This window comes from Dermacentor andersoni, chromosome 11, assembly GCF_023375885.2.
Source record: "Dermacentor andersoni chromosome 11, qqDerAnde1_hic_scaffold, whole genome shotgun sequence".
In the NCBI taxonomy this organism is placed as follows: Eukaryota; Metazoa; Arthropoda; class Arachnida; order Ixodida; family Ixodidae; genus Dermacentor; species Dermacentor andersoni.
In genome coordinates this window covers 104,969,944-104,997,474 of record NC_092824.1, presented here as the reverse complement: position 1 = coordinate 104,997,474, position 27,531 = coordinate 104,969,944, and the positions used below count along the sequence as shown (strand labels likewise).

The window sequence follows — 27,531 nt, the reverse complement described above, 5'->3', positions numbered from 1 at the left end:
TCAACAAAATACTTTATTAATTGACTATCGTTTGACTAAGTGGGCTAACATAGTAATTATGATGATGACTGCGAGCTTGTGTCTGATGACGGTGACCGCCTAAATGGGTTAAGTCTCGAGACCCAGCTTTCTTGCTGATCACTGCAAGGGGAAAAAACGGCCAATTAAGTTTACATACAAAATTACAGTTCAGAAGTGAAATGTCAAGCATCAACTTACGCTGTCGCCTCCTGCTGTTTCTTCTCCGCTTCTTTCACTGCAGAAGTAAAATGCAGGTAAAATTAAATGCAGAAGTAAAGTAAAACAAATACACCTTTTGTTCAAACTCTCATTAATTTGGGACAAGCAAGTCCACTGCCTGTGCCCTTGGCCCAAGGATACTTTAAAGGGGCGCTATACAGCAATACACTAGATCAGTTTAGATGGATAATGTCTATGCTGGTGAAGACAACTACCTGTATCCATTTGGCGGAAAAAGATTTATTAGTTGTGATGTTGTGCCAAATAAGATCACTCAAGAGACCGACTTCTGTTTCTTGAGTACCCTATCATTCCTCCAGAGATTATAGGGTACGATGTTTCCAACTGTTGCTATTTCTGTTTTTCCGTATAGTAGTTTTGAACAGAGCAAGGACTAAGATACCATGCCATTCAATAGTCTTCGTCACAGTATAGCATGCGGAGAACACTGGTCCATCCAAGATTCTTCAAACTAAGACTGCGTGCGTTGTCCACTGCAGGCAATTTCAAGTTATGTCGCAGATGGGTGAACATCACATCGCTTGAGAAAACATTTACCAAGTGGTAATGATGACTACTTTTTCTTCTTATTCTTCTCCCCCCCCCAGTATCACACATGTATTCATGGTAAAAGCAGTGCAAAAAGACAGCAGCACAGGAAAGAGAAACACACAGGACAGGCGCTTAACTAACAACTCTAACTAACAAGAGTCGTTAGTTCAGTGCCTGTTCTGTGTATTTCTCTGTCTTGTGCTGCTGTATTTTTGCACTGATTTTACCATGAAGATCAACCAACCCGCCCAGTTTTACACCCTATCACAAATGTGTATTTTTGCAAGATTTTCATGATGCATCTACTCGTACTTTGAAAGAGTTGCATAGAGGCTTCTCTATATCGACACTATACAAAACTGGGCTTTTTACACAGCACAAAGTTTTGTTGCAGTTGCCCTTTACAACTGCTGCAGTAAAACAAGAAAGCCACGATTTCCATGTAATGTTACAACATGCAGCTACAGATGCTGTAAAGAAGAAAGCGGTGCTCACACTTCAGCTCCTCCAAGAAGTCGTTCAGGAATTGATACTTGAGTGGCTTCGGCTTTGGGAGGGCGTCCTCGTAGTCCATGAGCTTCCTCTCAGCTTTCCACAGTGTCAGGCCAAACCAGTCTGCTTCTTCCTCCTGCAGCAGAATGTCAAACTGGACTTGACAGGTGACAAAGCTGAAGCAAGCTTACGGCTTGCTCACATCACAGCATCGCCCACAGCTTACACAGACATCCCAGAAAAAATAAAAGTGTTCAGTTATTGCTCCCTACCTATTCCCTACATGTTATTGCTCCCTACATGTTCCACTGCTGCTTGCGCCACCGGCAAGCAGCAGTGGAAGCTCAAAGAGGAAATGATGACTGTCGACATTAATGCGATCATCATTACACTATCGCATTCATCTACTGTGCCCCAGAAATAATCTGCGAGATTCTGCTCAGCTGTACTAAGTGTGCATTAGCCAAATTGGCCACTGCCACAAGAAGCAGCGGAAACATGAAAATGAACAAGACTCCACCCGGCGGCACACACGCCTCATACATGATGCGCTTAGGCAGTGGCAATACAATCTGTTGCTACATTGCTTCAATGCTAATCGCATTAACGTAGACATTCAAAGTGAGATGGGTTGTGCTGAAATTTTGATACAAAAGCATCAAATGGCCCATTGAGAGAAAAAGCCGGCGTCTATAGCAGCGAAACGGCACCTAAATTCCCACTGGCTGCGACGCTCAATGGAGCAGAGTGGGGGAAAGGGTACACCTGGTACCATGCCAAGCGTTACATGTTTTGAACACATATACACAATTAACAGGAAAGGGAAAGCGAAGAGCAGGCTGGCAACTGCCACCGGAAGGGGCACAATGGCTGCCTACTCTTCAGAAGGGAGGTGACAGCAACACAGAAATGGAAGATAGGAAGGAGGGAATGAAAGGAAGAGCAACAGGACAAATCTAAAGTATAAAGTAGAACACAGTACAGATAACACACGCTAGGGCCGGTCACTAAAGGTTGCATGAGGGTAGAGAGCATCGCCGTGAAGCCATCTCACTCTCGCTCTCGGAAGCCTGTGTTATCCGCATGTTCCTTGTCCGCAGAAGCTCTAGCCTACATTTTAACTTAGCCTTGGTAATCACTATAAAGTAATTAATGTATAAAAAAACAGAATGTGAGTTTTGAACTTACGACCACATGCTCAGACTTAGTGTCTTACCCGGCGGGCTCAACCAGCGGCTCCTAGATTGTAGGCATGTACACTCTGCTTTAGAACATCATGATACTCGGACAGAAATTTCCATTGCCAAGCCCGGTGTGATGAAAGTGGTGACGTCAAAATCACCATGGCTTATTCAAGTGTACCCATTAGATTCTATGACAGTCAGGCAAAGTAGCATGACGTCACGGATCAAAGGGCACCAGCCTTGCATCACCTAGGAGGCATTGACCAAGCATTTCAACACGCTCGCTTGCTCATGAGGAGTTCATAACTTTGTAGACCGCTCAGTGGCGTTTCAAGTGGACATTAATGCTTTCATATTCACAACTCATAAAATGTGCTTAGGTGTCCTCGTATTTTTTAAATCTTTTTTAGTGAACGTGAGCCCTTGAAAGAGATCTGCAAGAAACATGCCAACTCACTGATACAATGAACTCCTTGTACTTCTCCAGAATTTCTTTCTGCTTCTCAGGGTTGTCAGGGTACAAGTCTTTCCTCGCCAAAGCCAGCAACATTTTCCGCCTTAGATCAAGTGCAAGCTGGGAGTGCAGGTCTTGTACTGGCGTCTGAAAGAAAATTGTCACCCCACCTGTGGGATCAATGTGCGAGGCAGTTTGCTCAACAAATGGCGGCACAGACATTTTTTTTGCAAGCAACGCATACAAGCAAAATTTCCTTGTATTATGACATGGAAAATGTAGACGTGGCTCCCGTCACGAAACCGTGCAATGGAGACATGCCCTAGGATCTGCAGCTGGCACTTTGTTCCCATTTGAATGACAACCGGCAATGTGGGCAGATGTGCATTGCAAAGAAGCGCAGTTGCGAATTAAGGAAAACGTCTATCTGAACTTCTTCTCACACCAGTGCTCGAAAGAAAACTGCTTGCAAACTTAAAAAATAGACAACAAAATTTTTATTTCTGTTTCTTCCACATATGCAGCAAGTGGCTGGAAACTGCCGTACGGTAGTGAGAATACTGTACCCCTATTTACAAAACCATTTGCAGCACAGAACTACTAAAGAACAATCTTAATTTTGTCACATCCAATGCATTCACACCAGAATAACAAGGGGCAATGTACACCTGCCCTCGGCAACACCCCACTGCACTTGTAAAATCTAGGGAAAGTGCCGCAGCTGTGAGTACCTGCCACATTTTGGTAATTTCCATAATCTAAGAACTTTTGCACTGAGGCAGTAACCATGCTGAAAAATTCAGACCTACAAAAAAAAAAAAAAAAGCATTTTGTTCATAAGTCACAAGAAACATGGGCATAGTAGGTTATATTCCGTGCAATCCGACTGAACAACAGTCTTTCATTATAGAATTGGCAACAACTTGCAAGAAATATTGGATTAGTTGGTGAACCTTGTGCCGACTGATAATTCAATAACAGTGATAACCTGGTGAAAGATGGTCACTGGCAAAAGGCAAAACACAACGCATGGCAGTATGAGCAGAAGTACATATATATCGCTGAGAACAGGAAGAATTGATATCTGTGTCACGCTTCCTGTCCATAAAAACTAACACTGTTGAGCATACAGTTCGGACAGCAAATCACCACTTGACCGTGTAGTTGACTGCACGACATACATGGAGCTACGAGTAGACAGAGGTTCGCTGGAAGACACGGACTTCAGATGACCAACAGGAGAAACCTGAGCCAAGGACCAATGTTTTAAGAAGTGGACTTATCTCATCCCCTTGCGAAGTTGAGTTTGCTAGCTGAGTCAAGTCCTCCAGCTCAGTCAGGTCCTCTAGCCCCCAAGTCAAGCCAACAAAACTTATCTGCGCATGCTCAAGGGAATGCGCAGATAAGTGCCACTCAAGCACCATGGACTTGAGTGGATGATAACTGTTTAGACTACAAATAAACTGAACCCCCTGAATACTGAATGCAGCTCTATTTCAGCTCGGCATGCCGAGTATTGCTGCGCACAGACACTCTGGCAAAGGTGCTACCATGTTTGACAGAATGTTGGATGTGTTGCGTTCTGTTATTAATCAATGGCAAAACAATAATCTTCCCTTTTTTGTAACACCAACCAATGACCAACTTGTTCATGTGCTTTGAGGAGCCCAGTCAGTCAGACGACCATGTTTATATATAAAAAAAAAAAAAAAAAACGCAACATGAATGACAGGGTACTAAAATGGCATCTAATTACTCTGTAATTATGAGTATTGACTATAACAAGTACGAAGCGTTATCTCAGCAAGAATGGCTGATGTGGTGCACTAAATGAGTAAAATAACAGAGACCACGGTTATGACTTGTTAATAAGCAGTGGAAACCAGTAATGAAGAGTTGCCAGGCTTAGCTACTCTGCACCAAAGTGGCCAATTTTGGGGGTTATTAGCGATGAAAGATTCCAGCTTTTCTACAGCTTGGTTACTTCTTAAATCAATATTCAGAACAGCAATTCAGTACAACAATTACAAGCACAGTGGAGTACAATTAACAGTCATGTTTCACACCATTAAAACACCATGCACCGAGCTACACATAATACTTCTGGTTTCCATGACAGAATTGTGACACCCAGTCACCGTTAAAGCATATCTCTGATGGGCACATTCAGCGCTGTAGAGTGTGGGCAGCCGTGACAACCATTTATTCCTGCTTGGCTACTTTAGTGGCTACCTTTCCGATTTGTGGAGCCAGACTGGCTCGTTTTTTGCTACTTCTGATAATTTTGTGGCTATTTTTCTGAACTTGGGAACTGCCGAACTTGGCTGATATGCAGCAATAAATCTGTTATCTCAAACAGAATAATCAACAGCATAGCCGCTAGTAGCTGGCACAGTGACAGTGGCAACAATAATGCCCAGCGGTTCAGCAACAATAAATGTTCCAAACTCTCTCTCTCACACACACACAAACAGCAAATATCAGCAGATGTGCACTTACTGCGCACGTGCACTGAAACATGGGAGAACTTGAAGAGAATAGATAATCACCTTCAAAATGTACAAGTCGAAGCCAAAGTGTTCATTGATGAGGATCATCGTTCTCTCAGTGACTGTGACACGCATGTACTTGTCCAGGATCTCGCTGTAGAGGATGACCCGGCGCAGTTCTGGAGTAAAATACTTGACATAGTAACCTACGCTGTTGGGAGCATAGCCAGGCACGATGCCTTCTCCGCCCCAGATGCCTTCTTGGCACTCTCTTGGATATGCCACAGGAATTGGTCTCTCTTCAGTCCGAATGCTGGAAGGGCCAAGGTAAAGACAAGCAGGTTAGATCATACGCATTTACTTGTTCGGAGCTGGTTTGCTAACAAGCCAAAAAGTTAACAAAAAGATTGGAGCTTAAAGTGATCTACAGTGACCAAACAATGAAAGCCTCAACCTGAAGCCAACATTTCACACGCATTGCAACTACTAGCCACCCATAGCATTTTGATCGCCTCAGTGCTACACGGGTAACATGCACAAGAACACTGACAAGGAGACACAAAGTAATCGCCTATGCCAAGCTCTGTATATGCATCTTTTCTTACAAGTTTTACCTGGGCAACACGACTTACGAGACACTACCATCACGACTGCCTGTAATGTCCCCTCCCTATTCAATTCACGCTCCTGGTCTCTGTCCACACAAAAAGATCTTTCTTGGATGTTAATATGAATGACAGCTAAAGCACAGAGATACTGTGTGCATTCTTTGGGCGTGCATTTGAAATTGACAAATGAATGGAGCCTATGAGGCTTGGCCTATGCATTACTCGCAGACGCGATTTCTGTAGCCACATAGTGCTTCAAGCTAAATTTGCAAAAGCAGCAGCAGCAGAGCAGCAGCAACCAATCAGGAACAGTGTTCCCACTTGCTAATCACAAAATCTAGCCCTCCGATGCTGTCTTGATGGCGCATGCAGCTTCAGCTACTTCTACAGATTAAGTTGCTCATTAGCAAAGGTTATTAGGAAAGAGTATTATTGTTACTATTAGCAAATATTATTAGCAGGGCACGAATTTTTCATTTTTTTTTAGTTAAACGCAACAGCCGGGAGGAGTCGCCGTACAGCCGCTTCGAACCTGCAATTCTGGAGGCAGTAAAAAGCGGCTGCTAAAAATAGAAGCTCTTTCAAACTGGCTTCAATACATACGCAGCAGAACACAAAGCCAAGCTACGCAATAAAATTTGGTCGGGCCTTGGGTCCTAAAACCATGCCTTTGCTATTAGCAGTACTCCAGTGGGAAGCTCCCGATTAATGTTGACCACATTTGCACTCCGCCTCCATCAGAATGTGGCAGCCACCGCGGCCAAAACTCGAACCCGCAACCTCAAGCTCAGTGGCAGACGCCAGTGCGGCCGTAGCCACTGAGCCAGCGCAACGGGAGCAAAATAATCGCTAGATTTGCTTGCGTGAGGCACCACTCACGTGCTGCACACAATTTTGAATTCGTAAATGAATTCATTCTTGGTCACCTTTCAAATCAACCACGGCCTCCAAAAATTTGGATAGTATGACATAGCTGTGGATGCAGGCATCCAGCCTCTCACCACCACGTGAAAATACATAGACCTTTCTCGAGTGCCGCAATGCGAAGAGTGCACATAAATATACCAGTGTAAGCCCCCCTTCAACGCCGTTACCGCTGCACTACATTTTTGTAAAGGTTCGCGAGAACTCGTGCCAGAGACCGCTTAAGGACGCCGATCGGCAAGCTCACATCTCTTGCGTTACAGGGTGCCTGATGAATTTCTCCGCCGGAGGCTTGTAGTGCACGGGGGCAGGCTTTCTCTTCATATCTTCGAGAAATCGGCGATAATGCGCAGGAAATCGCTCGAATATTGGCACAAATTTCTTCCCAGCAGACATGGTGAACTACCGGTGCTTTGTAAACACAAGCCGAAGAACGTGCAAACACACAGTACACTGTACGGCAAAAACCATGCGATCCGTTTTCTTTTTTAACAACAACAAAAAAGCAATAAATACTCAAAGCTCATGGTTGAAAACTTGGCTTATGAAGTTCGCCGTTTCTAGTTTTAATTAAAGCATGAATATATCTGTAAATCAAACTGCTAAGGAGGTATCATTTTTACGCAATGCTATTTTACTAGCGTCACTAGTGCACGCCAATATTACTTAATTAGTGAATCTGCAGGCAATGTAGCGTAAACGACTCGCCACTCTCAAGCCAAAATACGAATCTGATCATTGCGATTTGACGGCTGCTTTCGTTTCGGAAAGCAAACCAGCCAGTGCTGGTGTAATCTGTCGTGGTGCGTAGAGCTCGTCCGATCTTTGCTAAAACGACGGAAAACGCCAATGTTATTGCATGTGTGAGTGCGTCGACCGCGCACAATAGTGCTACACTGTCAAAAGTGCCGTTTGAGTTTTCTGCGTAACCCCTGCAACATCGCGTAAATTGACATGGGAGTGCATCGTACCTGTTGAACAAGGATTGCAATGTCAAATATTTATGCACCTGAAAAATCGCCTTCCTATCGTGGTTTTCGGGTGAGTCGCCGGCTCTTCACGCTTGTTGCTATTACGTCCTACTTCGTGGACGAACCTTGTCGTTGATCGTGATGCGAGGTGTGGGTGCTTAATTAGGTTAACGTCTGAAACTTCCCACCGATGGGATGAAACATCGGGAAAGCAATAGGGGTCAGCGTTTGCTACGGCTGTTTTGTTTTAAGAAGCTTGACCCCAATTAAACGCATGACGGCGCACGCAATGCGGCGTGGCGAACGGTTTGTGGCATTTGTGAATACCGCTACCCTGGCTCTGACCTTCGGCATACGCAGGCGCGTAACATTCGAGTACTACTACTGCTACGCTAACCAGAGTGCAAAACATGGTCTTTTCATTGACCGATTTTTACATAACGTCAAAAGCTGCGGGATTGTTTTCTTTTTCCCTGCCGCTTGGGCACCGGCATCTTGCTATCATGCGGTCAGTGTGATGAAGTTTTCAGTCCTCGTTTTACTTAGGATTGAGAAACGTGATGAGGCTTGGGCAATCACGTTCAAGGTTGATGACACTCCGGACGGAGACGTTTTGGTCTAAAAAAAGCACTGTCACGTTGCGAATATTTTTAAATGTCACGTAAGGCCAGGTGCGCGCAAAAACGCACTTTGGCGCCCACGTTGGTTAGAGCGTTGTTTACGCTCCCCTGAAACTGGAAACTGCGCCGTCACTTCTACTTTCAGACGAATGTTGTGCATGTCTCGTACACAACGACGCATTTAAATAGAGGAGTCTTCGCAAGACACGGTGGTTTAAGCCGCGTTTAGGATCTTCTGTACTTCAAGTGCAAGCTGCAAGTTTGCAGCGTTTGATGCATGCTAAACCGTTTTATGTTGCACCACTAGTCATTTAGGTCCGTTCAGGGATTTTCCAACGGCTGAACGTGTATATTTCTCAGTTACCTCATAAAAAAATGAGAATTAAAGTTATGTTGTAAATAAAGAAAAATCTCACGTACTTATCTTAGGTATACTCACACTTTGCATGTGAACATGTTCCAGAGCAGCACAACTTTTCAGAAAGAGAGTCGCTCCTTACATATTTACTTTTGCACCTAGCTGCGGCATGTTAAATTGTTTCTTTACAAGCATGAATGTGTTATCTTTCTGGCTGTGAATAATAAAACAATTCTGTGGCCAGAGCTTTGAAACGTCTTGTGCTTCTGAACCAAACTAATTCTATGTGAACTATAGCCTTTCCCTTAAACACAACAGAACCTCCAAATACCATTTGGCCAGGTACTGTGCAGACATACTGAAACACCTCCTCGTCTGAATCTTTCAAACCACTCTGCAGATATCTCCAGCAGCTATTGAAGCCAGTTGCTGAAGGTTAAGAATTAAAAAAAAAAGAAAAACAATACCTGCATTTTAATAATCCTTTTGCCTCCTGCTGTGCCATAATAGCGAGTAGCGCTATCTAACACTCCGAGATTCAAGCTCTCCATGGATTGATGCATCTATAAGGGGCACATCATTCCATAAGAGCCCAGTTTAAATGGCTCTTGTGGGGGCTAAACTGCTGACTCTTTTGCATAGGAACTGAATATCATTGTAAACTTTATTTAATGTCATGCTAAGACACAACACTTACCTCTTTCATCCACAAGTTACAAGTTATGCATCACCTTTAGTGATGCTAGATGAAAAATGTCAATTCTTCTTAGTGGAAGGAACAGTGGATTCCTCTGTTGGCTGAAGACCACTTCTTTACATTTTGTTGTCTCTCCTACAGAATTTTCACCCTCCTTGTGCAGATTTAAGGAAATTGTTTTTTCAGCACAGCATTGCTGCAAGCTATTTGTATCTCGGGTGTAGTCTGAATATGACAGTTGCAATTAAGGCAGACCGCCACCTATACTATTTATTGGTCAAAGTGAAAAGAAAATGCATAATGCATTTATATTTTAGCTGTGTTATTTGTATTTCAAAAAATTTTCATATTCCTAGTAAATTCATTCTCTGTGATAGTGTGGAAAAGCTGTTATGCAAGAAGTTCTTTTTTCTTTTTTCCCCACTGTTGGCTGCTGTGTAAAAGGGGCAGCAACCCCTTCGAGCAGCTTATTTCGCTAGCTTTCCTGGCTAGTCCTTCCTTGTATGCTTTGTTCAAAGAGAATAAATTCATTTCACATACCTGCTAACTCTCTCGAATATTTTGTAAAGTTTACAAATTTGGGCTTGTTCTACGATTTTAAGAATATTGTGCCAAGTTTTACAAAAGATCGATTCTGTTCACGAAAATGTTTTAAATGTGCCAAAGAAGAGAGCAGGCCAAGACTGCAAAAAAAAAAAATCCTACATGAAATACATTGTGACCCCCCCATACCTGCGTCGCTCTCTTGCGGCAGCTCTAGGCGTCATATCCTGAAGGGGTTTTCACTTCAAGCAGGTTTATTCAGGGAAGCTCCTGAAGCAAGAAAAAACAGCAACAGCAGCTTCACTAACAAAGTCACTGTGATCTAAAAATAATGTGTTGCTTGTTAACCTCTGCTGTACCTAGTTTGCTACTGCTTGTGTGTCATGTCTAAAGGTAAATCATCATTGATAAAGTGCGCTTGAATCCCATAAAATGTGTGTGCTTAAAGCAAACTTCACAAAATGCCTGCCTCTCACCTCCCTCTTCCCTGTCATGTTCGCAGGTTCTTTATGAATTTTTAAACATCGCAGGTTGGCAGGGATGAACTGAAATGTCATGGAGCATGAGCTGAAGAACCAAGTTTGGCCATTGATGAAAACACATTCTGTTTGTAGCTTGCTACTTAACAGTTTCACTTGTTGAAAGAGCTGATGAAAGTGATGATCGTGGCTTCCGTAATTTTTGTGCTAGCATAAAGGAACAAGGACAGGGACACGTGCACAAGAAACAAGACCAAACGAATGCTTCATTGCGTCGGTGTCCCTGTCCTTGCGCTAGCTCAATAATCGTGAAACTCGTCAAATATCATCAATCATCAACTAGCCCAATTTCAAGCATTACTGATCACGGCTTGCAATATTTCGGCTGCCCCATTCTCGGACTGACTGGGCCATGTGCTACTAGGTGTGTGCCCGTTCTTGGGCAGTCCTCCAGAATGGGTGTGTGAGACTAATGTTGTGTAATCCTAAAATGTATTTACATGTGTGTCATCCTACTCTGTTCCATACACCTCTGATCACCATTCTTCCTTCAACAAGCACCATACATCCTCCTAACATCACTGCTCTAGCATATCTGACACTGTGCATCCTCCTGTTTTGGTGTTTGCATTTCGGCATAGCTTGTGAATGGCATTGTGCATAGAGATAAACACTGCACCAGATTAAAGTTGTGACCAGTGCTGTGCACAAGCATTCTGATTGCACGAGCGTACATATGGCTAGGCTGGAAAACAGACACAAACTGACACAATTAGACACATCACTTGAGCAGAAACAGCGAACAATAACAGGACGTGAGCTTCTGCTGTGCGCATCGCATTTACTTGTACAACATTCAATCAGCCACTTCACTACAGCTTTTTATGACGTAGATTCCAACATGTGCATTGGATCTGCATAATCCTCAAGTTTTATTTTCTAAGGCTGTTTTCATTTTTGTTCTATCCAAACACCTGCAGGTAGAATGGAACAACCAAGTACACAGCAGCAGCAGCAGCTTGCAGCTGTTGGAGGAGCTGGAGCAGGCGCAGAAGCAGCACTGGTCACCGAGAACAGCGACACAGCTTCACTGGCACAGGCACCAGCGGCTTGCCGGACCGAGACGACAACCTCATGTACCAGTCCAAGCATTGAGCAGCCACCGCAGTCGGTGTATCAAATCAAGTGGGTCCGGTGGAACAACCAGAAGACACCTATCGTCACACAGGCGAGGACCATGTTCTTCATGCGGTCTGGGAAATGCGCTAAATGTTGGTCGAAACAGCGGATGCTGCTCCAGCTGTAATTTAAACAAGTGGACTTGTTTTTGTGGGGGCAAAAACAGCTTTCCTTGACAGTGTTTATATCCTTCTGGTGATGGCTTTTTCAGTAGAAAGAGTAAGTTTCATTGTAGGGGACAGACGAAGGCCTTCAGAACAGAGAGACAACATGTCAACTCATCTTCTGATTTATCCCTTTCTTCTGCTTAGGCTGCATGGCATGCGCACTCCTCTCAAGTTCTCAAGCGATCTCAAGTTCTCAAGCGATAGCATTTACACATGTCAATGCTCTTCGCTGCACGCTGGTTCAGTCGCGCTTCAAGAGTGAGGAGCAAAAAGACCACAGATTACTTCAAGCAATGAGAAAAAATTTTAATTCGGTTTGGCACTGTTTATTAATTTATCCTTTCAGATAATTAGCCTAAATCTTGCGATCTTGAGAGGATCGAATTAGTGAGAGTCAACTGTATTTTAATTTTGTGTGAAAACAGTCATCATACCGAGGCTTATTGCTACGCGACGTTGGCAAATTTCACTCTGTGCCATGCCATAACGAAAATGATGATGACACCGGGTTCGACACTTCGAGGCCAACCTTAGCATCAGATTAAACTACAGGTGTTTCCTGATCTTCATGCTTGCTAAGTGTGTTTCTCTTATGTGCGAGACGCATGCGGTAGAACCTCTACGACTTCAAAAATGCGTGTGCCAGTAGTCCTTTAACATTTGCCTTTAGTGTCACTTGGAAAAGGCTGACCGAAACACCTTACGAAATGTAAACTTAGTTTGCTCATTGTCTCTTGTATGTTCCACAGAACGAGAATGGGCCCTGTCCCCTGATTGCCATCATCAACGTTCTCACACTGAAGGGTCTCATCAAGCTTCCCCACACACTCGACGTTGTGACTGTTGAACAGCTGATGGAGCATCTAGGGGACTGCATACTGTCGTCTATACCGAAGGTGGGTGCACGAAGCCATGCTACACTTGGGGCTACGCATTGAAGCACCTAGAGTGCGAGTTCTGCTTGACTTGGCTTTCTCTCAGACTGAGGCACTGTTGTATGTTTTGTAAGCTGATGTAAAACAAATTATAATTGCAGTTTTGCATTCTTCTCTGTAAAGTATGATGCTATGTAGGTTCATTACTGCCACCATCAGCGTTGGTACTATTGTCACATTGTAGTAAAGATGAAGAACGAGACACTGCCAAAAGAGAGAGTCGAGAACCTAGCTTTTTATCAGATACAGATTTGAAACCCTGGACAGGGGGTTGAAATTATTACACTACTTTCACACCTTGCGCTCATTCACGAACCTTTATTTTGCCATGTCCTGCTTTGCTGTGCCCAGTATCCTGTGCTGTTGAAAGTTCCTTTTTGCAGCTGTTTGCAGCAGTTCCTTGCTCATAAATTTAGACCAAGATGTAAAGAAAATATCTTTGAGAGTCTGTACAGGTTCTTTGGTGTCCATGGTGGACAAGAATATTACAATGGTCACTACACTGTGGTAAGCAAGGAACTTGTATTGGTCTCAAGAATGTATATGTTACACACATTCACTTGGCCAATGAGCGCACTAATTTCTTCATCATGGCACTTGATCAGATGAATGTTCACCAAACTGTTGACTACATAAGTTTCCGATTCATTGGGTTTCTGGGTTTATACAATTGTAGTAAGAGGTGTAACTGGGCCCCATTTGTATCAAACATTTTCTCGAGTAATTTCCTCACTCTGAATTTCTCTCTCTCTCCCTCTCTTTGAATTGATTGCCTGCATTGATGAGGTTGTACTGTACTTTGCCTCACACAGGCCACTGACCATTTCTTGCTGCTTTGCTTCACTTGCAGGACATTCCGGAAAGTGCGCAGCTAAATTACGAACAAAACATGCACGATGCCATCGCCATCCTGCCAAAGCTGCAAACAGGGTTGGATGTGAACGTTCGATTTACGGGGTGAGTTGACATATTGTTGTGCTCTGTTCCCGTGACTCTCGCAATTGCCATTCATGCCTCCATGTTTTTCCAAGGCTCCTGCGATTTCAGAGTATGCACTTCACGGCCTAACCTTATTTATAGCGCTGGTCGCCACTTATCGAAAGTGCCATACAATGTTTTATTTATTTTTTTCATAAGATAGTCATGTGGTGCTGTTTCTAATATATGTAAGTTATGCCCATTTCCACAGTCCTTAGCTACAATTTGTTTTACTTTGCACAGTAATAAATTGGTTTAGTTGCATCATGGTTTTCGTGACAATTTTTTTATAAATCAAGGTAGCTACACTGCAGTCCTTTCATATTTAGGGCCCTGAATACCAGTGAGAACTTTAAACATGTAATGCCTCTTGTATTATATAGTACTTGAGTTGCCACGCACTACTTGCCATGTAAATTGGATTATAGGTCAGCCCAAAATGGAGGTCAACCCTTGACCTTGAATTGGCCAGACGACGACTGACAATGTGCTAAAAACTACTAACAAGATAACGGTTGAACGGTTGACTGTAGCTGTTCATATTTGAGAAAATATCTTGACCTGTATTCCGGTTTATATGGGAAGTCAATCAGAAAACTGCACTAGGACAGTACTAAAAATTTGATTGGAAAGTTTAACATGTGCCCCTAAAGTGACACAAAAGGCAAATATTAAGTCAAGCTAAAGTGATAGATTAGTGCCTGAAAATCTCTGAGGCGTCATTAACGTGAACAGGGCCTTAGTAATTGAGAAATTCAGGTAAATGCAGGACACGATTAGAGACTTGCCCAGGACACTTGAAGTACTTACCTGATGACGAAGGCACTCCTCATTTAAAGTTTGTCACTAGTACTCAGCCACTCGTTATAAAAACATCATGCCATTGGATTATCAGACAAAAGAAAATGCTACTTGTGCAGTTCTATTTCATGTTTAGGAAAAATAACAGTCTGATGTTACCCTTCACAACGACTCGGGCAGTCAAAAGGTTTTGTTTTCGCTCGACTCTGCACCACCTGTGCTTTGGCGTTTCAGTAGTTTTGTTATCGCAGAATGCTGCACTGGTTTTGCTGGCTCACAAAACTCGCACAAACTGCAAGTAGCAGAAAATTGGACTACCATGTGGTGTCGCGGGTTGCCCGAACTGTCCATGCCACTTGACCGAAATCAGCTGCAGCGGCAAATCCACTGCTCTGTCATGACTTGGTTTCTCCATGGCATGGCGTGCAAGACAACGTACCGCCGTCTGTCTGGCGCCGTTTTGTGCACCGACGGCCGCAAAGCATGGTGATTGTGTATGCAATGTCGCCACTTCCCGGTTGGGTGGCGAGAAACTTGAATTGCGATGGAGGTATTTGGACCCTTCAGATGCAATTTTCTCGTAAACCGAGTATTTTTTGGCACAAAACAAGCAATGATGCGAGGTTTCTGGAATGATATTTAAACAGTCCACGTCTAGTTAGTATTTGTCTTTAGTGTCCCTTTAAATGTATTTTTCACCAGTGTGAAACCCTCAAAATTGGTTTCAGGCCGGAAATGTCAAACCACATAAGCCGCTGAAAAAAAAAAAAATCACAAAATCCCAGCAATCCATAGATTGAGAATGTTCATCTCTCCTGAAGACAAATCTCTTGTGCTCTGTTGTCTTGCAGTGTAAAAGACTTTGAGTACACGCCTGAGTGCATCGTGTTCGACCTGTTGCGAATTCCTCTCTATCATGGTTGGCTCCTGGACCCTGAGTGCCCGGAAATCCTTGCAGCTGTCGGCAACTGCAGCTACAACCAGCTCGTAGAAAGGATAATCATCAACAAGTCTTCTACAAAGCCAGAGCTGGTCACTGAAGGCATGCTGTGTTTTATGCTTAATGTTTAGCATGGCTGGGATTGTCAAGGAATAATTAGCTTTAGCCCTTGCGTAAACATTACTACATTACCGTTACTAGCACCATTATGTCGTCAGTTAATGATAACAGTGCCAACGTGTTGTTGCAAGTTATTGTTACTGGTACTGGTGTATTACTACTAATCACCATTAGCAGTGCACATGTTACTATGGTGCCTAAATAGCCAGGAACAGCTGAACTGGCAATAGTATCTTGCAGCGCTGTCGTCAGGAAAAGTGTTATAACTTATCAACATTTTTCGGTGACACGGCTCTTCTTAGGTGGAAAAAATATAATGTCAAAGACTGCTTTACAACGATCATTTGCTAGCGAAGCCTTCTACAATAGCGGACAAGCAGAACGCAGTTGTGGATCACAAACTGTTTTCTATGTCTAGGTTTCACGGCATTATGGTTATGGGAAAGCATGCACTCAAAGCTAAAATTCTCTAGCATAAAGTATGCGAGACATGACTGAGAACTGGGCATGGTACTCAGATTTGTGCAGATTCTATTCTTTTTGTGGAATACAATGTTCCAAGTTCTACTTGAGCATACTATGCAACAAAGGAACCTGTGCAGTTTCTGTCGTAAAATACTTGTTTTTCATAGTGCAAATATGTGGCTGTTATTGTGCGCAGTTGTTCAGTCCTATTATCGAAGCTTGTGGCAAGTCACTGGATGTGTGTATGGTATGGTAGCCTACCAAGGGGCATGGTATCTATCACACTCATAAAAAGGGGCAAAACAAGTTGCCTGATAATAGCACTGTACTTGCTTTGCATTGTTTTGTTATCACCACTGATGCAATGCCTTATCATTTTATGTTTAAAATTGTGAATTCTTGTGCTAGCTAAGCACTTCAGTGTGACCATTGTGTTCTCAAAACTGTGCTTTTATCACCTTATCTGAGCATGTCTTCAACTCGAAGCTTTGAGCTCCTTGATGAAATCCACCATGGTATAAGCAGGTAATAAGGAAATTATGCATCAAGTATAAATAGCAGCTGATCAAGACAATAGAAAACAAAAGCTTAATTAGTATAAAAGCTATTGTTTTAGCATTTAGTGTAAGCTAAAAAGTGTCGCAAGTGTACAAAGGAGTATGTATTTTATGAAATATAAGTGGCCAGTGAACGCATGAGAAGGTTAGCATGATGAGCGCCTTGTTTATCTGTATATTGTTGGAAACCAGCTCTGCTATGAGAATGACAGGCCTATGCTACAAGACGCTGATTTCATTTCGTGAATGCAGGGCATTTGTGGAAGCACTGTACCGCTGTGAACAATTGAAATACGAACAAGCTAGGGCTAACCAGAACGTGTTCTTTCATTTCTGCTTTCGTCAGTACATGTAATGTCAGCATGATTCTAACTTGAACTTTTAGTGCAGGCATATACCATCTTTGGCGACAATTATGAGATTGCGCTCTTGAGTTATTACATGCAAAAATTGTTCTACTTTGTCATTTCTTGTTTGCATTTCATCTCTCTATGACTGTACCAGTGTACACTGCAAATGTCTGAGAGCCTTGGAGTATCTTTTAGCTAATTTTTACTGTTTCTTGTCTGCAGCACTGTTAGCTGAAGCATTCTTGGAGCGAACAGCGTCGCAGCTGACCTATCACGGCCTGTGCGAGTTGAACTCTACACTTACAGAAGACGAACTGTGCGTTCTCTTTCGGAATAACCACTTTATCACATTGCACAAGCGAAAGGTAAGTCACCATGTTTGTTTCTGTTAGTTTTGTACCCATTGTGAGTTCTTCTGAGCGTTGTATTTGTGTACATGGCCATTATGCTGGAATATCGTAATTATTCTGTTAACACAATATTATGCAGGCATTTATATCGCTTCTGTGGTTCACTCTTGAAGGCCAATTATGAAAAACTTTCACTTGGCCTTATATAGATTATTAATAAGTAGTAGAGAGTAGTATAGTAATAAGTATTAACGCATATCTTGGTCACTTAGTTTTTAAATTAACGCTTTGAATAGCACCTTAGCAGACAATGTGGACACCTAGTGGTAAACAGGTATGATGCAGATTTTGGAAATGTGCACACAGGCTGTGCTGTTCCGTCTGGGAGCTTAGGCATCTGGCTGTGGCCTGGTTTTTCAAAGTTCAGCATTCTCCATCATTTACAGCAAATAGTAATGGTATTGTTTCTTGGAGTTTCGCTATAAAAGGAAAAGGTTAATTTTGTTTGTTTTCTGTGTAGAGCCCTTCGTATTGCAAATGTAAAGTTGTGCATGGAAGCTGTACGATTTGTACCTACACTACTATTAGAGACCAGGCTTTTTATGCTGTTCGAAAGTTCATTGCAGTCGGCCTTTTAATCATTTTTGTGTCCTCCCGTCACGTCAGGACCGCCTGTACCAGCTGGTCACGGACCAGGGCTTCCTGAACGAGCCTGATGTAGTCTGGGAGTCGTTAATCAACGTCGAGGGTGACGGCCAGTTTGCGGATTCCGATTTCGTCGTCAACCCGCCTAAGCCACGATGCCTCACCACCGAGCAGCAAATCGATCGGGAGTGAGTGGACTCTCTTGTGCTGTGTGGGTCGCATTTTGGTAGCATGTGTCTAAGTGGTGTACAAGTATTAGAACAGTGTATTGAAAAATTCCCTAAAACTGAGTTACCTGAACGTGTTGTTCCCAACTGGCGGGTTGCCTCTGGAAAATGCTTTCTTTCTTTCATTTCCTTTTTTTTTTCATTTTTAGTTTCAAATGCTAGATAGAGCCATTACTCTGCTGGTACGAGAAAATAGGCAGTATTGATATCATGATGGTCACATATTTATTCACTGTCCATATTTATAGCCCCTAGAGCCCTATAGTTACTGCAGCTTTACTTGTTTGTTTGTTGGATTGTTTACTAGTGCACTGTGCAATTAAAAGATTGAAATAATTGGCTAAACATTTTAAAGCAGTGCTTGCTTCATGTTTTCTTACATGACATTGACATAAGCATACCGCAGATGCTTTCCTTTAGTGAGCTGTCATTTCAGCTCACATTGATGCAACATGCTTGTACATATACATGCAACTTTAAGCTGTTGAAGCTGAATTGGTATTAGAATGACCTGTTTAGTTCGGGATAAAGGAAGAAGTGCGCTGAAACAGCTTTTGAGCCTACGGTAACGTACAGTGGATAGCTCCAGCATCTAACTGAATGTTACTTTCCTGTGCTTTGTGTAGAGAACATGGATAGATCTCAGAACCAGCGCCCCACTCTTTTCTTGTGGCAGCAGTTTCGCAAAACATTTTTACACTCAAATGCATTTGGAGTGGTCAGGTGCATTTTCTTCCCACTTAAATAGCATAAAATGCCATCACAGCGAGCTTGCAGGGCCGGCACAATTTTTGTTTACAGAAATAGCAAAGTGCCGGAAGCGATAGTGATGTGCTTTGGAAACACATTATTGCCGCCATCTTGTTTGTTGGTCACCAATTTTAAATGACATGGCTACATGTATCTGCCAACATTTGACGATGGTATTTCCGTAGGTGAGAAAAGTGCAGGACGTAGACTTGTTTATGGCGCTTGAGATGGTAGCCGCAGCATGGGCTGCCATGGTTGAGTGATCGTCTGAGAATATGCGTCCCCTGAATGCTGGTTTCGGTAATACCCAACAGGCATAGCTTGCAGATTCAGCGTCGCTGGACACGGATTTCAGTGAAGGGGCTGTATTCTCGGTCGATCACTTTCAGGGACATGAAATACGATTACTTTTGCGCTTGGCACAAGATGCATCGATGCCTACCGGCAACAGCACGCGCCGGAGGAATGCTCTTGTTCCATGCCTGGCGCAGAGTTGTATGCAAAATCTTACGAAAGTGATTGTATCTCCAAAAGAGTACCACTCAATGGCTGTGCCGCCACTACTGACCGACAAAGGAGGCACATTTTGTGCTCTCAGCAGTGCAGTTCTATAGCCTCGAGCAAGGCTTGCCAAATTAGGCTAATGGGATTTTGACAGCAAATTTTCATTTTTTGACTGATTCCCTGTCTCTGCTGTCTTATTTTGCTACAATGAAATTCACGCGAAAGCAAATTCTTTAGCTTTCCCCACCGATTTCATTGTTAAGGTGTTCAACTGTATGTTGGTTTCCCAATGCTAGAGCTGGTGTCATCTACATTATCGTGATTTCATGACACAGCACAAAATCTGCTGACATCAAGTAGCATTAAGGCTAGGTATGATGACATTGCTCATAAAAAAAAATTCAATGCGAGTGCACACTCTTATTTTGGCTGTGCTGCATCAGCCATTGCAGGAATGGAGCTATGGTCTGTATTTCGACATCATGACACGTCCACCTTTTGGGTACCAAGACCATGTGGAGATGCATCACAGTGCGATAGTCATGGCGCTTAGGGGCAAAGGCTCACAGCAAGACCGATCAAGTATGTGCGCCTGCTGTGCTAGGGCTAACCGGGTAGTGGTCCACCAAGCGCGAGGATGAGAATTCGCAGAAGCAAAGATCCCTCGTAACCAACTCATTGTGGGCCTGTGAGCGTCTGCCGCACCGATGAAGTGCTCAGTGGAAGGGAGCTCGGGAGGAGAGCACATCCAGGGGCTGCCACTCGGGAGGCCAATCAGGGCGCGTCCCGGCGATGTTTGCTCGCACAGTGACTCGAGCCCGGGAGGGAGAGCCACGGTGTGCGTGGGAAATTAGCTCCGGCGCGCTAGCCATGTCCGCCATGTCGCGATTGTGGCGATGGTTCCTGGAGATCGAGCTAAACACAATGCGCGAGCTAAGGAACGAGGTGCGGTAAAGTACCTCGATCCCCGCAACCGAAACTGCCATCTTGAAACTAGTATTTGTCGTAAATTGGTATGCTATGATGCTTGCCCTATCTTTTTTCTATAGGTAAAAGGCACTTGGACCTTCATCAAAAACTGAGAATGTCGTGTCAGTATGCTGCTTTTAAGGAAGCATTACGATCTGTTTCTGCTCAAACAAGAAGCAGAAATAAGGGGTAAACAAATGGCTGACGTGTTCTTCTTGGAATTTCCATGGCAGCCGAACAATAGCAGTGACTGAAGTGCTCCCCAAGGGTGTGTACAGGTTTTGTGGCGCTTTTGTAACTTGTGCTAGAGCGAGAGAGTGGTAGCCCGAGTGTTGCGGCCCAGTCGACGAGGCCTGAGCCAAGGGCGCTGGCGCTGGTTCTTTGCAGCTACCTGGTTGCCTTAAGCTTGCACCACGAGCAAGTGCACCATGAGCGAACGAAAAACGACACTCTGCAGTCCTTCGTCCGGCCAGTCGAGCCGCTCAGCCACGACGCCATCCGTGCAGAGTAAGCGTAGAGGGCACGGCTGCACGCCACGCTGCATGTGTCGCCCTTGTTCGACATGAGCACGTGTTGGCTTGACCTCACCTCGGGCAGAGCGCTTAGCCACGAGATTTTCAATTCATTGCACATCCTTACTATGGCCGAGCAATTTGTGAAAGGTCTATTAGCCCTGTTTCAGCCTGCGAGGCCCCCCTAACAACTCGGGAAAGAAGGCCAATGTTGATTCAGTCTTAAGCTAACCCTGACCTGCGTGCCAGCACAGGTCCAGTGTTGGTCTTAGATGGCAGTACATTTGTTTGGAATTGGATTATGTTGGCCATGGCTGGCATTGGTGCTGCATCCAATGCTTCTCAGGGCAAGCCGTCGGATTTTGTTCACATTACACTAATGGTTGTTTTAAGTTTACGAGTCCTTCTTGTCATGTCCAAGATGGCTGTTTTCAAATAACTGAATGAGATTTCCGAGTTAGCAAAAAAACAGCAAACAAAAATTGAAACTGTACTATGTGACATCCATGATGGTCTCAACATGTGCACACAAAAGGATCCATGTGCCAGCTTGTGCAGTTTTCAAAGAATATAAGCGATAAGCATGTTCAGGCTCCTTTCAATTTCTCACGTGCGAGTCTTCTACATTAACATCCTCACATGCTGCCAAGTTTGTTAAGATTTCACACTGACCCCAGACATGGACACCCATGTATTCAAGATGGAACGAAGGTTTTAGATGGAACATATACCCTTTAAGCATTGTTGTTTTACTAGAGTAATGGGACTAAGCCACGGTCTTGTGATGCTATGTTCGACCTGAATGTGCTGGAATGTTCTGTTGCACGGCGCTTCATGGCAAGAAAAAAAGATATAAGTTGGCATTGTTGCAGGAACACTTATGGCAATCCATTTGACAAAGCAGCTGCTTAACACATGAGGAGGTGCATATGATTTGGTTAATCTCATTGTCACAAGCTGCCACCATTGGCACTGCCATTGTTGGCTCTGTCCCAGTATTCCATTAAAGGCCTAAACCTAACATGTGCAGTAGGCATAAAAATTTACTGGGTGTGGGTTCTATGAAAACCTGAACTTCATCCCAGCTTTACCTTGCAGCCAGTAAAAAAGTGCAACAGAATCACAATCACATAACCTGGCACAGTTAGCAAATATGAAATCCAGGATGCATTAACTGGCTCAAGAAATATTCAGCTTCTTACGAGATACCGTACCTCGTAAACTTTTGAAGCCAAAAGTATATGCTTAGACCATAACTCTGCATTCACATTTTGACATGACAGTTTCTTCAAAACTTCTAAATGTTTTAAACATAGCACAATATCTTTTCTTCTTTAGCATAAAATGCTAAGGTGACATTAAGGTGAGCGCTGCTAAGGTGAGCATAACATGCTAAGGTGAGGTTCATTCTTTAAAGGCAGCTTTCACATCCCGATTATTGTCGCAACACTGGCTTTACCAAACTGAGTGGTGTTTCTTTCCTGATTCAGGTGTACCGAATTTCAGTGCAGTAACTTTTAACGAGACCTCAGATGATCAAAATTGATCCACAGCCCTTCACTTCACCATTAGTACTCGTAACCACAGACGTGACATTAAAACTCAACACTCCTTTTGTCCTCTCCTTGTTTCATCGCTCTAAAATGTCCTGTCTATTCTGTTCTAAACTTTCTGTCCTGTGTTACTCCACCAATAGGCCTCACTTGTTATTGTATAAAAGGACACGAAACAATATGATGTAATGAGAGGACAGGAAAGAGCTCCTTGATGTCCTGTTACTTCATACCATTCTTTGTTTTTTTATGCAACAAGTAAGGGGCAACTAGCCCAGCAGCAGGTGGTGATAAGATTCCAATTTGCGGTGACCTGCTCATGTCGACAAGGGTTGGGCTGGCAGTAATGACTGACAGCGCTCTAGTCGATTGCTTCTATGTCACCCGTGTGCAAGTTTGTGTAGTCCGTGCTGTTGTTTTATGCTGCACCAAAATGACATGCCAGCCTTCTTCACGATTTTCTTAGTTCACAATTGCCTTGGTTCATGGCTGCTTATGTAGTGGCTACACGTGTCACTGGTTTTGCCATTCTGTAGCATTGGTTTTGGGTCTTTTGGTTGATCATCTTGTTTCAGCCTGTCACTGTTTATTTGTTAGATTTTTGTGTCTGATTTGGTGTGCATGGTCGTACGTGTGTATGTGTGTATTTTTTTAATTGTTACTATTCATGAACAGTGATCCATAGCTCTGTTATAATCTATATATGTATAGAACACACCATGCAAAATGCACTTTGGTTGCCGTGTGATGAAAATCAGACGCGCAAATACGTGGCATTGCCCTCTACCTCTGAAGTTCATCATTTCTGTATCCTCAAACAATTAGTACTTGGCAAGAAATTTGGGACAAACTACAGACCTCCACGTAGTTTTGCTAAATTTACAGCTGCACTCAGCTTTCAGAATGAAAAACTTGCAAGAAATCTGAATTTTCTTGTGACCTGGATATAGAGGTCGCCTGTTTAATGTTCATACCCACCATGAAGACTAATATCATTGTTCTAGAATCGGCCATTTTCCCTACAAACATGTGGCTTTCCTGCTATGTTAACACACATCCTTTCTCACTTGGAATGAAGTGTTCCTGTGATGTGTTGTAATAACAGCACACTGTGGCCAGCTTCTCACTTATATGCCTTTGTAGTGCATTCCAGATTGCATACACAACTTTCAGCTTGCATGCTTCTGTGTTCGCTACAAGTGTTTTTATTCAGTGACTAGCTGACGAAGAAGTGCTCAAATAACTTTGCAACTTTGCAGTGCAGTCATTTTTGGCACTTCGCAACTTTTTCTTTTTCATTTGAACTAAGGATGTACTTCTTGTGAAATGCTGCAACTGCAGCATATTGTGGCCAGCTGAGCTGTGCTTCTTTTTTTTCCGTTAAATTCAATGTGACAAATTTCAAACCACACACTAAGGTGTTTTCTGGCATGTGGCAAAGTCACATGCCAGATGACCCTTTCTCTTTTCCCCCTTTTTTCTGATGCTGCATGTTTCTGTGTTCACTACAATGTAAACACCAGAGAAACCAACTCAGCAATATGGGAAAATATGAGGGAGTGAATCCCCTTCCTAATTACCAACTCCAGTGGCTGCTCTGCCACACTGAACATTTTCCAAACTATTGACTGCACTGGTAACCATTCATTGAAGCTGAATGTTGACAGGCTGCTAGCACTTGGCTGTGGCAAGTGGTGCTGTGAGAGGGGCCACATCTTCATCTCACAAAATGCTCTGACTATGTGTATATGTGCTAATTTAGAAAGTTAGCAATGCTGCTATATTAACAACAAACTGTCCTCGTCGGAAAGCTAGTTTTACAATTCAGAAAAAGGGCCGGTCCTTTCTCTGATTACAAAGCAATGCTAAGGCAATTTGCCAAACTAAAAAAATATGCCAAGGATCTGCCCCCCCCCCACACACACACACAAATACACAGACCTGCAAGTAATAAACATTATGTAGACATGTAGCCATTACTGTGTCGCTATGATACAGATGACAAATGGAAACAGCAGCAGTAAAAGCGAGATCTGGTCATGCAGTCTTTTAACTATGTCCTGCAAAACTGTTATCACAGTGAGAGAAAGAGTGAGAGTGAGGACTGAACAGGGTTGCCTTATCCATGCATGCAACAGGCTTCTGCAGATGTTGAAGGGTGAAGACGAAAAAGAAATTTTTGGAAATGAAAGTGACCCTCTTCAACCCACCTGTTCTGGTCATAAAGGTGCTGGCATTTACTTAATGTTTGAAAGTATATTTTTGGTGAGGAGACTAGTTACCAGCCCTGCAGCTTTGTCAAGATTGCTTTAATGGTATATATATATATTACTTATTTGCAACCAATTTAGTCAAACTGAAATTTCACTGCACTTGATTTTTAACACTTCAATAGCACCTTTCTCTTATGCTTTCCTTGGCCTCTCTGGTGGTAGTTACTTCACTTTACAAGATACTGCACTCAATTTCATACATAGCAGGCAACTCTTTGAACTCCCTGCTTGCATTCACAAGTGCAACATATAGTAAAGAAAGATAGCATAGGTATACATCATGCAGTTCGATGCCATATTAAGTTTCATACTTTATGTAGCAGACATGATGTAATTACTACATGGAAGGCATCACACATCTGAACCTAATTACCATCAAATGAGAGTGGCACGGAGCAGCCACACTGCACCAGTTGTAGGTGTGACCAAAACATCATGTGTCAAACAGTGGAAGAACAAAGGTGCTAGCATGCACCCTTTTTGTCCACAAGTTGTAATAGTTATTTCGCGTAAGGCGTTGCAGATAAAGTAACTGTACGGCGAAGTGTGCAGATTGAGGCTTCTGCGACTGCCCAACTTCCGTAACTTCTGCCGCACTGCCTGCCTGCTAAGTATGAAACGGGAGTATAATTTCGAATCATTGTTCTCGGGTGTCCACCTTGAGTAATTCTGTTAGACTGTCGTAGCCCGCAGCAGGGCTGATAGATAGCTCGGCAGTGCATTTCAATGGATGCTGCTTTCTGAACATTGCAGCGAGGAGCTTGCCAAGCAGCTTCAGGAAGAAGAGCACCACAGGGCATTGTCACGGCCCCCCGCACGAAGTGCATCAGGATCAGCGCAGGACGCTGTCGAATCAACAGTGCGGCAAAGGCAGAATAACAGCAGCCCACCGTCCAAGAAAGACGTAAGTTGATCGATTATGGCAAGTTAGTTCTGCGGAAGTTCGCAACTTGGATGAAGATGTTTCTCCACTTTGTGGTCCTCCAAGGAACTAATTTGCAATATTTCAGTCCTTGTGCTTCGCCTTGTCGAAGAACTTGGGATAGCACTGCAATCTGCTAGCCTCTTGGTTAAGCTCAGATGGTGGAGCGATTGTCGTGGAAAGGCATGTTCTAGAAAGCACGAAGTTCCAGAAAAAACATATTCATTACTCACATGTGGAGCGGTAAATAAGGAGAGATGTCCTAGATTGCTTGATTGATAGACGAGGTTCGGTGTCCTGGAGAAGCAGCTCAGCTGTGAGAGATGCCATAATGTAGGGCTTCGTTATAGCCCGAGATTCCCTAATCTTAACCTACTGTTAACCTACTAGAAACACCTTTATTTATTTTTTCATCTGATGACTTAAGCATACAGAGGTACACTTGAAGTTACGCTAGTGGCCATTTCAGCTTTTCGCTGCTGGCTTGCATAGTATATATTGAACCACGAGTATAATATTTGATTCACTATAACTGGTAACATGTAGGTAGGATCCTGCATTTTCAGTTTCATCATAGTAGCTGAATACTACTTGAAATTAAGCATGGCCAACAATCTGATATTCACTGTTATATGCGATCTATTAATTATGTGAGTGTTTGTTATTAGAGGTTCTACCGTAATCATTTACTTCATTATATCCAATCATTCGTTATATTGAAATACCATATTAATGTGCTTTGGTATCTCCGATAATTAGTTTTGTCACTGTTCAGTATGTTGAGGTTCCACAGTACTATTTCGTTATAACAGTGTTTGTAATATCGAGCTTCTACTGTGCTATACTGTAGATTCCGTGACCAGGTCACCTGGGACCTAAATGTGATGGCGTCCCATTCTCTCTTTCTCTCTCTTTCAGTGTACAATCCTGTAGGTGGGCCTCCTCACACCGATGCAAATCATGCCAGAATGCAAACACCCTCCCCCCCCTCCTCCCAGTGCCGTTTACTACGCGTTGTACATAGGACAAGCAGGGACATTGTCACCTCCCGAATTGAGATTACGCTGGGAAACTTGGCCAGCACAATGCACATGGGACTCAACAGACTGGCCAACAGTTCCCAGCTTAATAGACTTTTTGTGTGGGAAAGGGGGACAAGGCCTCTCCTTCTTTGTTGGCAGCTTGCAATCGTCGAGAATGCCGAAGAAAAAGACTGTTTAGCCAGGATGGACGCGGCGCTTCGTTGCTGCAGTGCCGTGCACATCTTTCTAACCTCGAATTATAGAAGTATGATAATATATGGCGCTCTACATATATATATATATATATGTATAAATAACATGTGGGTTAGCAACAAGGTTTCTTGGGCAAAATGCTGTTGTTTACGTGGCAAGCAGAGCCGTTACCTGTTTTATTTCTTTGTATCACGTTGATGTTATTATTAAAGCCCATGATTGATGCGCAGTTTTCTGGAGCAAACACTTATTTCGTGTCGGCTGCACGCCCAGTGCCCTATTGTGCATACTGTGATCGATATTGAAGGGTAGTACCTGATTACAATTCAAACCAACATCAACTTCACAGGGAAAAAAGTGCTTGATGCATATGTGTCGTGTCAAACCTGTATCGGTAATATACGATTGCTGAGACCTTTGTATCAAAAGCTAGATGCAATTAGTCCTAAAATATTATTCATTGTTCTCTTTAATAGCAAACTATACTG

The 27,531-nt window shown here is 43.3% G+C and overlaps 2 protein-coding genes across 4 annotated transcripts; one reads left to right on the top strand and one right to left on the bottom strand.

Annotated features, from left to right (window-relative positions):
- Positions 1-26,131, bottom strand: mRpL28 (mitochondrial ribosomal protein L28). 2 transcript variants are annotated; one of them, XM_050186019.3, is made up of 7 exons: positions 26,042-26,131; positions 10,322-10,402; positions 5,472-5,724; positions 2,926-3,069; positions 1,288-1,420; positions 220-256; positions 1-141 (listed from the first exon to the last, which is right to left on the bottom strand). In XM_050186019.3, the coding sequence occupies exons 2-7, from the start codon at positions 10,354-10,356 to the stop codon at positions 57-59; spliced, it is 687 nt and encodes a 228-aa protein (XP_050041976.1). In that variant the 5' UTR covers positions 10,357-10,402; positions 26,042-26,131; the 3' UTR covers positions 1-56. The 2 variants fall into 2 exon arrangements, with proteins under 2 accessions (XP_050041976.1, XP_050041975.1); XM_050186018.3 differs by lacking the exons at positions 10,322-10,402; positions 26,042-26,131 and adding an exon at positions 7,191-7,451.
- Positions 7,696-27,272, top strand: LOC126539232 (ubiquitin carboxyl-terminal hydrolase MINDY-2-like). 2 transcript variants are annotated; one of them, XM_055075279.2, is made up of 10 exons: positions 7,696-7,984; positions 11,592-11,839; positions 12,707-12,853; positions 13,743-13,849; positions 15,523-15,713; positions 17,326-17,468; positions 18,120-18,286; positions 20,936-21,055; positions 25,640-25,790; positions 26,727-27,272. In XM_055075279.2, the coding sequence occupies exons 2-10, from the start codon at positions 11,597-11,599 to the stop codon at positions 26,739-26,741; spliced, it is 1,284 nt and encodes a 427-aa protein (XP_054931254.1). In that variant the 5' UTR covers positions 7,696-7,984; positions 11,592-11,596; the 3' UTR covers positions 26,742-27,272. The 2 variants fall into 2 exon arrangements, with proteins under 2 accessions (XP_054931254.1, XP_054931255.1); XM_055075280.2 differs by lacking the exon at positions 20,936-21,055 and having other exon boundaries at positions 7,697-7,984.
- The last annotated feature ends 259 nt before the right edge of the window (positions 27,273-27,531 follow it).

Bases quoted from the DNA above. Each gene is read 5' to 3' on its own strand.
- LOC126539232 (XM_055075279.2), top strand. From the start codon at position 11,597: ATGGAACAACCAAGTACACAGCAGCAGCAGCAGCTTGCAGCTGTTGGA. The intron at 13,850-15,522 runs GTGAGTTGACAT...GTTGTCTTGCAG, and splicing joins GTGAACGTTCGATTTACGGG to TGTAAAAGACTTTGAGTACA. The intron at 18,287-20,935 runs GTGAGTGGACTC...GGTTCTTTGCAG, and splicing joins GAGCAGCAAATCGATCGGGA to CTACCTGGTTGCCTTAAGCT.
- mRpL28 (XM_050186018.3), bottom strand. From the start codon at position 7,339: ATGTCTGCTGGGAAGAAATTTGTGCCAATATTCGAGCGATTTCCTGCG. The intron at 1,421-2,925 runs GTGAGTTGGCAT...ATTCTGCTGCAG, and splicing joins ACAAGGAGTTCATTGTATCA to GAGGAAGAAGCAGACTGGTT. The intron at 257-1,287 runs GTGAGCACCGCT...TTACTTCTGCAG, and splicing joins CTTCTTGGAGGAGCTGAAGT to TGAAAGAAGCGGAGAAGAAA.